The following is a 14811-nucleotide window of genomic DNA, read 5'->3' on the forward strand; positions in this document are numbered from 1 at the left end:
ACTTCTGCGAACAGCTGACAGCATTTCTATCCAGGTGTGACTTGGGGATTCAAAACCAAGAATTATTAGAATGAAGCAGATTTAATAAGAGGAACGGGAGGCACCACGGTAACACCAGCGGTTGTGAACTTCTCTGTCTCAATTACCCTTCTCGTGCATTGTTTTGTGGAGGCTGGTCTAGCTGTTTGTTTACCTACACCCGAAGCCGAATTTCCCCTTAACGACAGGACCAAAACCTCCACAAATCTGGCTTGGGTGTATTAATGGAATCCTAGTTTAAAATGTAAACTGGTTAAAGATTCCTGTAGGCATTTCACAAAGGAAAAAAAGCCGGGGGGGGGGGGCGGGGGTAGCTTTCAAGTGTTCTCCCCCATTTCCTTGTTTCGCTTTATAATGGTGCAATTTATTCGAGGGCAGCGGACAAGTAGATAGGAAAGATATGTAGATAACCTCAAATAACTTTCATGTGAATTTACAAACGCCTTTCCTTTTGCTCTCGCGGTGTTCTAGGGGTTGTGCCGACACGCCCCGGGGTCTACCTGCCAGCCCGGGGTTTACCTGCAGGTGCGTGGTTAGGAGGGCGGAGTGTAGGAGCGTGAGGTGAGGCCAGGAGGCCCGTTACCAGGGTGAAAAGTAAAGCAAAAACAACGGCCCCACTCTGGCCGTGTGACTTCGCTGGAAACCCGGTGAGGTCCCGGGCAACATCCCGGGATCCTGCGTGGAACCTCTGGGCTCCCGGACGGCCCGGGGGCGGGGGGACTTCCAAGGCGGCTCTCCGCGTTGTCCTGGGCCCCGAAGCTTGGGGGGTATCCCGGTGAGGCTCGGATTCGGGGGAGAGGAACCTGGGTGCGGGGGACTCAGTTTTACCTGTAACTCTGAGGGTATCTATGCCAGGCTGCTGGGCAATCGGAGAGGCTGGGGAGAGGGACAGATTCCCCGAGGGTGCGGGACTGTGTGTGTGTGTAAGGCAGAGAGAGACAGAGACAGAGACAGACAGCCCCCCTCCTTCACGACTGTTAACACCCGAGGGCTGCAGGTGCGGCGGGGCTGCGGGAGAGATCTGGGCTCTGAGAGCCTTCTAGTTCCTACCCCAAATTACCAAACTATGGCCTTGGGCCGTCTCCCTCCCTAAAGGCAGCTGGAAGCAGGTGCCCCTACACCCCACGGGCGCGCACGGGTCTCCCTCCCGGGCGGTAACGAAACATGGCTGGCCACACTCGCGTTCATCTATATTAGTCCGTGAGCAGTTGACAAGGTCTCTGGTTCTGCCGGTCTCGAAGCCTAGACAGCTGAGGTCGGGGAATCGGAACTGGGAAATCGATTTTAAGTTTCAAATCCAATTCCGCTGAAGGCTCGGCTAGAATCTGGGCCACAAGACCCCGCCCTTCCCGCCACCGGCTTTAGGGCGAAAAGGATTTCTGCTGCGGGGCCTTATTTCCGCTGCAGTTAGTGCGTCCCCAGTCCAGTCCGTCCGGTCCCAACCCAATCCTCTCTGGGCGCAGAAAAACACAGGAAAGCCGAAGATGGGTTTTCCCTCAACATTGCCAGAGAGCGAGGCGACCCGCGCCCCGTCCCGCCCGCGGACACTAAAGCACCTTTTCTTTACTCCTCTCCCTGGCCTCTAGGCTTCAGCCTTACTCTTAGCCCCTCTCTGAGTTGCCTCTGATTTTTCCAGGTCGCTAATCTTTTCACGGGCTTGTTCGTTTCGCTGTCAATTTCAAACGCTTTGGGGTTGTTAAAAAAATCCTAACCCCATAGGGTCCTACCACTAGGCCTGGCCTCAGAGTCGGGTTCCCAACCTGCCGGGAGACGGTTCCGCGTGTGCGCCCCTGTGGGGTGTGCCGGGGCTGCGGGCGTGGGCGCACAGAGCCCGCGGAGCTCTCCGCGCTTGAGTTAAATCACAGACTTCTCACGGTCCCCGCCACAGAGGTCACCCCCGGCGGGTAACGGTGTGGGTTCACCGTAGGGGTGTCTTTGAGCACTTCTCCCACACTGGGGAATAATCCTTCTGTTCCTATCCCGTCCCCTACTTGAGAAGGAGGCTTTTGACTGCGAAGGGAGTATTTTCACGAAGCGCCAGAAAATGACCACGCATTTTAGAGAAAGGTCGCTGCTCGCTTCCAGCCTCACCTAGTCTGGGCAGCGGCCAGGACCCGTCTCTCCAAACTCCCCCCTCCGCAACTTAGCGGAGGGAGAGATGCCAGCGCGGTGGAGTCATGCCGCTGGCTTGGGCACCATTGGCTCATGCCTGGAACACGCAGCGGCGAGTACGCACATCTGGCGGCCAGCCCGGGCGGCTCCGGTCCTGATATGGAGAGAGAGGGCGGGCGGGTGCGTGTGTCCCGGCGTGCGAGGCCGGGAGAACGCTCCCCGGCCGGCTCCTCCCCGAGCTTGCATCACCGGTCCCTCTTTTCCCCTCCTCCTCTTTGGCCCCTCCTCTCCGCCCCCCACCCCACCCCGGCTTTCGCCCAGCCTAGTTCGGCTGGTTCTCGGGGGAAGCTATTAATAGCATTACGTCAGCCTGGGACTGGTAACCCGGAGAAGGGCGCGCCGCCAGCCTGAGGGCTATAAAAGGGGTGATGCAACGCGCTCCCAGCCACAGGCGCACGCAGCGAGGCGCGCACTGCACAGCGCTCTCCCCGCGCCGCCGCTCCAGCGGACCCGCCAGCCCGCGCGCCGGCTGTGCGCCCTCTGTGCTCGCCCGCCGGCCCCACAAACAGCCCGACCCCACCCCGACCCCGCCCGCCCTCCGGACCCTGGGCGCCCCGAGTGGAGCCAGGAGGTGAGCGTTGGAAGCCGAGTGAGCGCGGCAAGGGTGGCTCGCTTTCATTCTCTTTGCGCCCCTCTGGTAACCAGTCGCCGGCCCCTGCGCCCACCCCCGACACTTGCCCCCCGCCTCTGGCTTCGAAAGAACTCTGGCTGAACTTCTCCCAGCCACCACTGCTTCTCGGCGCTTTAGAAACTTTATCGCAAAGAACTTTCTCTTTTGACCTGGGGCGCGAAATGCTCCTGGCAACCGAGAGGTCGGGCTCCCGCTCCTCCACTGGCGTCGGAGCACAGCTCCTCTCCGCCCTTGCGTTTACTTACCCCCTGGGAGCGGTCGACGGGTGGTGGGTGCTCAGGGTGTCCGAGCCTATCGGGCTCGCCGACCGGCTCCATCCCTTGCTCGGTGCGCGGGCACTGCCACTTGCGAGCCCAGCCTTCCCGAGAGGCGCGGAGGCCGATGCTTGCGGAAGGGCTGCCCCAGAGGCGGAACGGAATGAATGGGGAAGGAGCGGGCGAGCCGGGGTCGCGCGCGCGGCCGCTGGGGATCGCCCTGCCCGCCCCGGAGCGCCGGGAGGCAGGACAGCGCCGGTAGCCCGGAGCGAAAGTTAGTTGGGTAAGTTTACAGAGGTGGCGCGCGCTCATGTGGCTGCCCTTGGGCAGAAGGCGGAGAGGCTCCCGGCACAGATGCCCAGTGTCTGGGCCGGAGACTTCCTGTCCCAAGTTTCTCACACGCTTTTCTCTAGTACCTGTGACTCAAGCTCTGGCTCTTCCTCTGGCGTTTCGCGGATTTCTCTGCTTTCCATCGGGGAGACCCACCGTGGGGGGAAGCGACAGTGCGAAGCCAGTTCAGGTAATTGAGAGACTGGCTCTGTGGTCTAGGGGGCAGGACCCTGAGAGCTTACACTGCACTTGATGTCCTGGACCTCGCTCAATATACCCAGCTGGGAAATGTGGGCATATAGACACTCCGGGCCCCTCTGCCTGTTTGCGGGCACGAGGTGGTGGTTGGACTGGACAACCGTTACGGTCCTGTCTGGACGAAGGTTTTCAGATTCTAGGGGGGTGTAATTGAAAGACAAGGGACGGATGAGGGGACTTGAGTGACTTGAATGAGGGGGCTTGGACGTCACTGGCCGGCCTCCGAGGCAGTGGGGGAAAAGGGACTTCTTTTGTGGGGCATCTCTTCCCTTCCCCACGTTCTTTCCACTGGAATGGTTCTCCTTCTCTGCTCCCCCCCCACCTTCTTTTCATCTGATCGAATCACTTCCTTTCCTTCTATTTTCTTTTCCCTAATTTCATTTCCAAATCGCACATGCTTTCTTACAAATAAAGGAGCTGCTAATCCCTTGATGGAGGCAGAAAAAAAAAATTGGGTGCTAGAAAATCTGGGTGCTCTCTTAATGCACTTGTTTCAGTGTGGGTGACGGTCACATGTTTGGGGCCTCTGTCTCTTAACTTTAAATGAAGGAGAAATTGGTATAACTGTCCCCCTGTTTTGCATGTAGCATTTGTTGTAGAATAATGCTACTGCTTTGAGGATATCCTGGATGAAGACTGGGGTGGGGGTGGGTTTTAGTGTTATTATTGTCTGGGTGGTTTCAGAGGTAACACCGCAGGCAGCATCCGAGGCACACAGTGTGACTAATATACAGTACCCAGCACCTGTGGCAGCTGTTGGAGCCTCCAGATCCTTCCTATTTTAACCCCACCATTCTCTCTCCCCCTCTTGGTCTTTTCTCCTCATTGTCCCCTTTCTTCCCCTCCCTGTCTTAGTCCTATCAAAGCCTCCTCTGTGGTGGGTACAGGTTCCTAGGACTATTGACCCTTCATCTACCTGGCCAATGGCTCTGTTCTCCATTTGCCTCGTTGGTTGATCCTCGCGGTGTTGAATCTCTGTTGGTGATGAAGCAAAATGAGCAGCAGGTGGATGGTCAACAGCTTGGCCTGGGCTGGGCCACTCGCCAGCTTTATGGCCTTGGGCAAGTCACTTTACCTTCCTGGACCCCATTTTACTCAATTACAAAATGAAGATTTGACCTGGACGACTCTAATATTGGGTGTTCTATCCCATTGGGTAGAGCTCATGGTTTCTTCCCTTTTCAAATGGGCTGGGCATGGGACAGGGTCAGTGGTTCCAAGTGTTACTCAGCCTGGGGAAGAGGAAGTACATAGCCAGGACACGACAGGAACCGGAAACGGTTTCATGTGTGAGACCTGGTCATTTCTCAAGTACTTAAGACCAGTGGGGACAAGCTGGGGCCAGCAAATAGTGGGGTGGAATTGATCTGGTGCACCAAGAGCCCAGAGGTCAAGGTGCAAAAGAAGCTGTCTGTGACTGACCTGAATTTCTTGAGGGTTCCAGTTAATTCATGATTAGTGGGGCTCAACTTCATTGACAGCAACATTATGAGTCCCCCCTGAAATGGGGAAAGTGGAATCACAGTAATAATGGCTACCCAGGATGTGTGTAAATCCACCTTCACATATCTCATATGATCTTCCTGACAGCCCTGGGAGGGAACTGGGGCAGGCGGTATTGGTCTCATTTTACATATGAGGTGACTGAGGTCCAGAAAGCATGCCAGCGGGTGCTCAGCGTGTGAGTGGTAGTGATAGGCCTGCAAGCGTCATCTCTGTCCTGATGTCTAGCCTTACACCTACAACTGCAGTGTCTATATACCTACTTCCAGTGGGCCAGGAGAAAGACCAAGACAGGAAGTTAGTGAAAGAACTGGCTACCTACTATAAGATGTTTTATGAGCAGTGCTTAGTGGAAAGAGATGAAAATTAAAAGTGAAAATTCAAGGTAGTAGCAGCTACTAGGAAATAAAATCTGGGAGCTGAATTTCCAGTTAAAGAAATATATGAGTAAAGTTTCACTTTCTTGGAAATGATGAAACTACCGATTGTATGACACGATCTCTGATTAGAGATAATGAGAAGCAAAATGCAGGTTCTTTGTAATAAGTCTAGACAATTTTAAGGTCAGTACAGAAAGTCAGCTCAGAAAATCCTCTAAAATTTTTTCTTCAAAGGGGGATGTTCAAGGGTCTCAACTTTCTTAAAAACTGAAGGTTTAACTTCATTTTTCTTGTAGGGGCACAGCCTGAGTCTAGGCTGATCACATTTTAAGAGAATGAGGCAACAAATAACTGGAAAGTATCTCAAGAAACTGAACTTTAGCTGAGTGCAGGAAAAACCCAAATCGTTACAGTTACAACTGCTTTACTTTCTGAAAGGCTTTTAAACATTTTTACAACCTGTTTCCATCCTCAAGTAAGCCCACCCAATGCTTTTCATAAAAACATTCCATACCACTGGCATTCTTCAGTTTCTTTCATCAGGACTGCTGACTTTACACTAAGAAGGGGGGAAAAAAAACCCACACAGCAGACCCCAAGCCCTGAAAGCTCATTAATAAACTTGGGAGGTGAAATGGAACTACGCTCAACTGTGGTGGAATTCAAACTGCCTGTGCAGAAGGGAGCCATGCCGTCCTTCAGACAAAGGCCAGCCCAGTGGTAGCTCTGAAATCCATCCCTGAACTACTGCGTTTTTAATAACGTTGGAAAGGGAGGGAAAACACAATTGCATGGGAGAATCTTAAGCCTCTGGCTTTGGAGAGCTGGTTTCTCAGAGTTTATCGGAAAAGTCTCCTCCCCGCATCCTAAGATTACAGGATTCAACTGATAGAAGAATATCAGTTCTGACTCATGACATAGGGCTTTGGGAAGAGAATCACATACGTTTCCTGGGTTTCTCTGAATAGTCAACAATGGTGGTGTTCATTGGCCTGGAATTCTTGCCACCATCAGTGTATCTTGGATCTTAAGGGGGATGTAGAGGGGATGTACAGGGTGTTGTATTCAGAAGTGTCTGAGATCAAAGACAGTGACCAACCACCCACACCCACCTGGACCCCACAGAGCATCTGTTGGGAGAGCCAGCCCTGGGCTGGACAGATCTCTGGGAGGCCCAATAATAACATATTTCCTAGTTGCATTATATTTTCCAGGGCATATTCAGGTATTATTTCTTCAATGCCTTGCACAACTCTGGGAAAATAGGGTGATTGTTTTTAGACTTCTTTTACAGAGGAGAGAGAAGGCTCTGGGAGGTAAGATGATGACGCATAAGGAAGTGAGCCTCAAATCTTGATGTTCTGACCCCAGACTGGGAATTCCTAAATGCAGGCAGCAGTCTGAGTGTGCACCCAGGCAGAGAAAGCTCGGGAATTCAGTACAGAATTCACATTTTCCCCATGGCTCTTTGCTTAGTCTCCCTTCCATCACTTCAGTTCCAGGACCCTCACCCATCCCCATGCCTACTCCCAACCCTCCAGAAAAGTTTGCTCTGGCTTTTTGTTTGCTTTTACAATTTAGAATAATATTCTATGTTCTGTAAATTAAGGGCATGAGTTCTGGAGTCAAACTTAATTCCAAATCCTGACGCTGCCTCATACTAACTCTATGACTTTGGGCAAATTATTTAGCTTGTCTAAATTTTAGTTACTTCATCCATAAAATGGGACTAGGACCTAACTGGGTTCTCATGAAGATTAAGTGAGATAAGGCACATAAGGTTTCTGGAATGAAGGAGGCACTTGTGAAATGTTAGCGACTTGCCAAAGGGCTTCTTTTCTGTCTGGATTTAGCTAATGACCTCAGGTCCCCAGGTTGAGAGGGATGCTCCAAGGGGACCGCCTGCCCTGAGAATCCCCACATTCATCGCCCCTGGAGAACTGAAAGCAGGGATGAGGGGGGATGGCCACTGCTGGAGGGAGTATACAGCAGGAAGAGATTTATGGAGGGCTATTCCAAACTGGGGCCATGGAACCATTACTATTTCTGCCCTTTCTTGCTTGCTTTTTTTTGTCCCTTTGTCTTCCCTGGGCTGTAGAAGGATAGGGGGTAGATGGGACCTCAGAGGCCATTTGATTTAACCACCCCTTCCTCATTTCATGTATTCAGTCGGATAGTCTCCAGCAGTCAGCAGGCATTGGGAGAAGCCGGTGCCAGGGGCTGGGTCAGGCTCTGGAAAGAGCAACAGTGGAGACTCCATCCCGGTGCTGTAGGAGTTCCCAGACATTTGTCACATAAAGGCTGAGACTCAGAGAGCTCGGGTCACACCACTCCTTAGTGCCAGAGCCAGTCCCAGGCCCCCTCTGAGCCCAGCCCAAGCCCTTCCAAACATCACAGGGCTGAACAACACTCCCCAAAAGAGGTCCACATTCTGAGCTCCTCACTTTTCTTTACTCTGAGGTCTTTTGCTTCACCAACCTTTACCTTAAGAAAGGGCTACTCTAGTCCCTTGTGACCTGAATTCCCACACCCCAGCCAAACTGGGACGAAGAAATGCACCTGCTACAGTTACTGTCCTCATTCTCAATGACTTGGATCCAACTTCCCAAGGGGGAAGCTTCAGAGATATATTTGCTAAATTCAAAGGTCCCCCACTCCTTGCTTTTACTTCCACTCACTGATAGATTTAACTTGATTTCAGATACCTTCCAAGTTTTTCTTTCTTTTTTTTTGAAAAGGAGACTGCAAATGGGGTTACATAATAGTCTCACTGATTTTTTTTTAACGCTCTTCCTCTTTCAGGACTGTTTGAGGCTACATTTGCATATATGCACACCAGCCAATACTAACAGCTCTTGTGAATTCAGAATAGCCTGAAATGCCACCCCTTATAAACTTCAACTAGGCATTTTATCCACATCACTGAGCTGTGTATTTTAAGAACCTGTTTTACTCAAGATGAGGATGGTGTGAAATGAAAACAAAGCAGAAGGCCGAGGGCTAATGGGACCTTCTTCTGGGGGTGGGGCTCAGGTATTGGAGGTCGCAGGTACAGGGGGGGGTCCTTGATCCCATGCCCCCAAATCCCTGAAGTAGTTTGGGTTTTGATGTGTCTTTCAGCAAAATGATGCTTCAACACCCAGGCCAGGTCTCTGCCTCGGAAGTCAGTGCCTCTGCCATCGTCCCCTGCCTGTCCCCTCCTGGGTCACTGGTGTTTGAGGATTTTGCTAACCTGACACCCTTTGTCAAGGAAGAGCTGAGGTTCGCCATCCAGAGCAAGCACCTCTGCCACCGGATGTCCTCGGCGCTGGAGTCAGTCACCGTCAGCAGCAGACCCCTCGAGATGTCAGTCACCAAAGCCGAGGTAGGTTCTCCCAGGGGTGCCCTTTCTTCCTGCACTTACTTATTGCACACCTACCATGCAGGCATGCTCTAGGCAGGGGGCTTCGGCCATGAATAAAACAAAATCACTGCCCTCACAGGGAGCTTACCTTCCACTGGGAGGAGACGGACAACACACAAGATAAGTAAATCCATAAAAGACAGGCAAATGAGAAAAATAAAGCAGCAAAGGGGGACAGGGGAGTGGAGTAGGAGTGGGGTTGCTGTTTTAAACCAGGAGTTCAGGGGAGGCTTCACTGATAGAATCGCCTTTGAGCAGAGACTCGAAGGAGGAGTGGATAAGGGCCATATGGGTATCTGGCAAAAGATCAAGAATAAGGGCACTGAGGGAGGGGCGTGCTGAGGGCACAGGACCAGTAGCAAGGAGGGCCAAGTGGCTGGGGTCACGTGTGGGGTGGGGAGTGAGGCAGGCGCTGAGCTCACGGGTGGAGGCCAGATCACGTTGGGTGTTGTAGGCTATTGTAAAGACACGCCGTGTACTCAGAGTGAGGTGGCGAGCCCCTGGGAGGGTTTCTGAGCAGAGGAGCGACATGGTCTAACCTGATATTCCTAAATGATTACCCTGGCTGTCGAGTCGAGAATGGGCAGTACGAGCGAGGGCAGAAGCAGGGTACCGACACGAGAGGGTCTGCATCGGGATGAGGGCCGTGAGGTGCCGAGAAGTTGTCAGTTTCTGGAGCTGTCCTGATGGTACAGCTGATTTCCCGGAGTCATACATCGGGTATGACTCCAAACAGGAGTCAATGGTGACTCCAAAATTTCTGGCCTGACCAGCAGTAAAGATGGAGAGCCTATTTGCTGCTGAGGTTGGGACTGCAGGACATTGGGTGGGACAAGAGCAGGCATCCATCCTGTTCAATGCCCCAGTGGAGGTGTGAAGGAGGCAGTTGGATACGTGGGTCTGGAGCTGAGAGGAGAGTCAGGGCCAGAGATACAGAGTTGGAAGCCATCAGCGTATGGATGGTATTGAAAGCCATGAGTCTGTCTGTATGAGATCACCTTCTGTGTCCAGTTGTTCTGAAGAAGCAGAGTGTGTGGTGATTGTTTTCATCACTACGAGAACCCAGGTGGCCAGGCTGTGGAGCAAGGACCAGTCGGCCATGCTCACAGCCTCGGTACAGGTTCTGCTCCAAGTTCACTTCTGTCTCTGACGCTTGTGCTGTTCTCCACTCCTCAGCCTTTTATAAGACACCTGGAGTAACAGGCATGGTGAGAAGTCTGGGAGGTGCTTGCTGGGAATGCTGTGGTGGTTCGAGAACTTCAGAGCTGAGGTCTCAGCTGTTTTGTCAGCCTCCCCCTCATGGATGAAAGATGGGAGTGTTTCAAGCTCACTTAACTGGCATGGTCACTGCCTTTAGGCAAGAGGTAGTGGACCTGGCCAGAAAAGAACTGAGTTTTAAAGGAAGTTGGTTAGGAACCTTTATGATTCTGTGAAAGGTGGGGGCAGGTAAATAATGACTCCTGTATAGAACTGATCTAAGGGTTAAATGAGATGGCATTTGTTAAGGGTCTAGCAGAGGGCCTGGCTGAGTGTTAGCATTCAGTGAATGGTAGGCAGGACTACTATATGATGCTATATCCTTAAGGCAGCATTAGGGGCACTGGCTGTACCCCCAGTTAACCTCAGGGCAAGTCACTGGTGCCCAGTCCAATATTGGAAAGTGCAGGGTGGGAACATGGGACACTCAAGGAAAAAATTTAAAAATTTTTTTCTAATTAAATCTTGAAATTACAGGATGCAGTGGAAGTAGTGGGGTGCCATGGAAGGAAGGAAAACATTTTGGAGGGATATTTGGAGGGTTCTCCAGAGCAAGAAGCAGGCAGCCAGCTTCATGGAAGCAGTCTTAAAGTCATCCAACTCATGTATTGTGATTTTTTTGTTCATCAAGTGACCTTCTGATCTTAGGTCAGTTTAACAAGTAGATTTTTCTACTGGGAAGAGAATGTACCAAATGACCTCGTTGAATGTTCTGGTCTCCTTGGTGGATGTAATTCTCAACTTAAGGCACTGAGCCTGTGAAACCCACGGGCATCCTGTGTATCTGGGCAGCGTGAGCCTCCTCCCCAGATCCCAGGCACCTCTGGGAATGCAGCACGGTGGAATGAGGCAGCTGTGGCCAAGAGAGGACACAGGACCGGGAGCCACAGGCCTGGGTTTTACATCCAGTGTTGTAGCCTACTGGTCTGCTGACCATGAGCTGGTGATTCCTGGGCCTCCCCTGGCACATTACTTTTGGCCACTCTGTGCCTCATTTGCACATCAATAAAGTGAGGGGATTGATCTAAATGGCCTTTAGAAAGGCTTTTCCATGTCTGACACTTTGTGACTCTGAGATTTGCTCTACTTTCAAGTACTTCCTTTTATGAGAATACTTTGAATCCTCCCCTCCCCCCCCCCCCCCCCCCCCCCCCCCGGTCCAAAAGTATCTGTAGAGTTAGTTGCAAAGGGAATTCTAGACTTGCTGAATTCTTAATGAAGACATTGATGATGAGGTTAATGATGATACTAACTAAAGCTTCCATGGCACCTAAACCCTGTGCAGAGGGCTTTACATAGATTAACTAATTTGACCCTCATCACAACCCTATTGGGTAGGTAAGATTATTGATCCCATTTTACAAATGAGGAAACTGAGGCTCAAAAGAGCATAGTAACTTGCACAAGGTCTCACAGCTAATAGGCAGTGAAGCTGAGATTCAAAGGTAGTTTAGTCTAAACCCAATGTCCGCCTATGTGGTTCTAGGATCCAAGACATAAAAGGTAGAAATGCCTCTCATCGTATTTCCCCCTTGGGCTTTGTTTCCCTATGTTGTAAAGCCTCCATCTCAGCCCAACCTTAAGTCAGTGACATCTAATCCAAAGTGAGAGGTGAGGTGATCGTGGCGTCCCAGGATCTCTTTGATTTGCAGTGAGGCTCCCATGGCCTTTCCTGCTGTCTGGAGCAGTGACAAGTGACACGACAAAGTTCTGACATTAGTGGCCTAAACCATCACCCACTCTGCTCACTGTGAGTGCTTCACTCCCGCTGGACTCTGGTCTCTGAGCCAAGTCCAGCAGCCAGACTTTGCTCGCTCCCCATCAGTCCAGAGGCGAAGTCAGGATCAGAGTGAACTTCACAGAGGACCAGATGGTAAAGCAGGACAGGGTTTTGTTCTCTGAGGATCGCAGGGCTGGCTCAGGGTGGGGCACAGAGGAAGAGATCAATATCAACTTGGATGAATCAATGGATGGTTCTAGTTCTCCACCCACAGGTGGCACCAAGCCATGGGCTGATAACGCCACTTTGGTTGGGGAATAGGCTTGGGTTCCTCTTCTCCAGGAGCTGCACGGGCTTCTCCTGAATTTAGGAAGGAGGTGCTATGATGATGTTCCAGGTGAAGATAGAGATGAATCAAAGAAGAGGCAGGGGGAATGGGTGGCAAGGTGATATTCCTGAGGTCATTCCTGGTTCTAGGGGAAAGGACATATTTACTGAACAAAATCTGTTTCTTGCTCTAGTTGATAACCAATAGTTATCACTTTGAATATCAAACTCCTATTTTAAAATCCAAATGTTTTTTAAAAGTAAAATAAATTTAATTTACTAATATTGCCAATATAATTTTAACTGTTCTTTGATTTTTCATTATTCTTGAGTGTGTGTGTGTGTCTGTGTGTGTGTGTGTGTGTGTGTGTAGAGGTTGCATGCAAAAGTCTAGGGCTTTACTTCTCCCAAATTCTTTAGGGCTGCCCCGGTTTGTCAGTTTTAGCTGGAAATAAAAGGCAGTATATTTGAGGTAGATTGAATTTCTAGCCTCCCATTAAGCTTGTGCCTCTTGAATTTTACAGGTAGCCCCTGAAGAAGATGAAAGGAAAAAGAGGCGACGGGAAAGAAATAAGATTGCAGCTGCCAAGTGCCGAAACAAGAAGAAGGAGAAGACAGAGTGCCTGCAGAAAGTGAGTGCCTGTGTGCCTTGCTCCTTCCTCTTGCTCACGCCTGTCCCCCGCCAACCTCACGTCACGTGAGGAAGGGGAGTTTGAAAGCCCCCGCCCAGAAGTGCTTTCCCAGGAAGGGCATTGTAGCTGGTAGCAGAAATGCCAGTTGCAGAACGACGAAGTAGCAAAGCTGTTAGCACAATGAATGTGACTCTGGGTGTGTAAGAAGCAGGTGTGTGAATTAAAAACCACAAGATCATCTGGTGCCCATATTCCCCCTCGGCCGGTCCATACACGTCCAGAAGCCTCTGGGTACGGGATACGTCAGTCCAGTGAAAGAGGCTTCAGTTGCCCATTTTCCTCAGGAAAGAAAGCTGCCACCTCTCATCTGGCTCACTGTGAAAAGCCTTTAATTAATCTCTTCAAACAAGCTATTTCCTTAATCTACAGGCAGAGGTTACACTTTCTTTGCTTTTCTCTCTCGTTCTTAACTCTGCAGCCCTTCTCTTTGGTGCATCCAATAGTCTGTGCTCCCAGCTGCATTCAGCCGGCTCCCCTTCCAGAAGGGAGAAGCGCCAGTGGCAACGGCATCTGCGGGCAGCTGGAGCAGGCCATGATGCAGTCTTTCCAGTGGCTGTGTCCCCTCTCCCAAGTGTAGACAGGCCAGGGCAGAGTCTTCACCCAGGTTCCACAGGTCCCCAAGGGTTCTGTCAGTTGCTTCAGGGGGTCAGTGAAAATTAAGACATTTTGTTTATCGCTATGTACATTCTTTCTGGGGAGATGAGCTTCTCAGTGAAATCAGTGACCCACAGAAGACTAAGCACCATGAGTCTGGATTGCCTTCCAGTCCCCAAGGCCCTTTCGGGTCCAGAAGACCTGCCCATGGGCTGTTGTACTTGTGTAAAGGAGATCTCTTTGCCATTGCTTCTATTGCTGTTTCGTTACTATTAGGGTCACAACCTGCCTCAACCTTGAGTGGAAACTCAAGGCATCTCTGAAGGAGCCTCCAAGTTCAAAGGCTTCTCCAGGCTCTGGATTCTCCCAAACCTAATGCTGCTGTCCTGGCTTTGTGGGGCACTGTAGCAGGGAGCCAGCAGCCATTTCCAGCTTGATGAGCCCCGACGTGTCCCAGCTGTTACCCCTTGCCACCCAGGGGCCATGAGCAGGCCACCCCGTTCCTCACTGGCCCGTGGCTTCCCTTCCTAATCCCTCTGCTGCTTGTCCCCCAGGAGTCAGAGAAGCTGGAGAGTGTGAATGCCGAACTGAAGGCCCAAATTGAGGAGCTCAAGAATGAGAAGCAGCATTTGATATACATGCTCAACCTGCACCGGCCCACATGCATTGTCCGGGCTCAGAACGGGAGGACTCCAGAAGATGAGAGAAACCTTTTTATCCAACAGATAAAAGAGGGAACATTGCAGAGCTAAGCAGCCGTGGTATGGGGCAACTGCGGAGTCCTCATCGAATCCTCCTTTTACATCCAAAACCCTGAAGCCATTGGAGATCTGACTTCCTGTGCACCTCTTGAATCCCAGCAGCAAAGAACCATCACGGTGGGAGGGCCCTCGGTGACTTTCCACTCTACCCCAGAGTGGACTTTGGACCAGGGCAACAAGGGCATCTTTTTCCTCAACTCCAGAATTTAGGCCTTAACATCTTGGCCTTCCTTGGATTCTCCAGATGGCCCCTGGTTAGGGTCCTGCCTGCCTTTCATCTGGATTCTGCAAAAACCAGGCCTCCCACCATTAGGATTCATGCAGAAGCATCATCTGTACCCTGGGTGGGTGGGGTGGGGCCACCTCCTCTGCTGCCGCTGCCACTGTCACTTGTAGGGGACGTGGAGTGAGAATGGCATTTTGTGAAGCTGTGCGATGGCTAGGGTTGTGCTTTCTAGCAAATATGCTGTTCTGTACAGGAATTACCGTG

General features: G+C 51.3%; 1 protein-coding gene across 1 annotated transcript; it reads left to right on the forward strand.

The window, feature by feature from the left end:
- The first annotated feature begins 2666 nt into the window (after window positions 1-2666).
- On the forward strand, window positions 2667-14655 carry ATF3 (activating transcription factor 3). The gene is made up of 4 exons (XM_079927064.1): window positions 2667-2782; window positions 8688-8931; window positions 12799-12906; window positions 14115-14655. Exons 2-4 carry the CDS (start codon window positions 8692-8694, stop codon window positions 14310-14312), a joined length of 546 nt encoding a protein of 181 aa, XP_079783190.1. The 5' UTR covers window positions 2667-2782; window positions 8688-8691; the 3' UTR covers window positions 14313-14655.
- Window positions 14656-14811: the final 156 nt, after the last annotated feature.

This window comes from Stenella coeruleoalba (assembly GCF_951394435.1).
Source record: "Stenella coeruleoalba genome assembly, chromosome: 1".
NCBI classification, from domain to species: Eukaryota; Metazoa; Chordata; class Mammalia; order Artiodactyla; family Delphinidae; genus Stenella; species Stenella coeruleoalba.

Bases quoted from the DNA above. Each gene is read 5' to 3' on its own strand.
- ATF3 (XM_079927064.1), top strand. From the start codon at position 8,692: ATGATGCTTCAACACCCAGGCCAGGTCTCTGCCTCGGAAGTCAGTGCC. The intron at 8,932-12,798 runs GTAGGTTCTCCC...TGAATTTTACAG, and splicing joins TGTCAGTCACCAAAGCCGAG to GTAGCCCCTGAAGAAGATGA. The intron at 12,907-14,114 runs GTGAGTGCCTGT...CTTGTCCCCCAG, and splicing joins AGACAGAGTGCCTGCAGAAA to GAGTCAGAGAAGCTGGAGAG.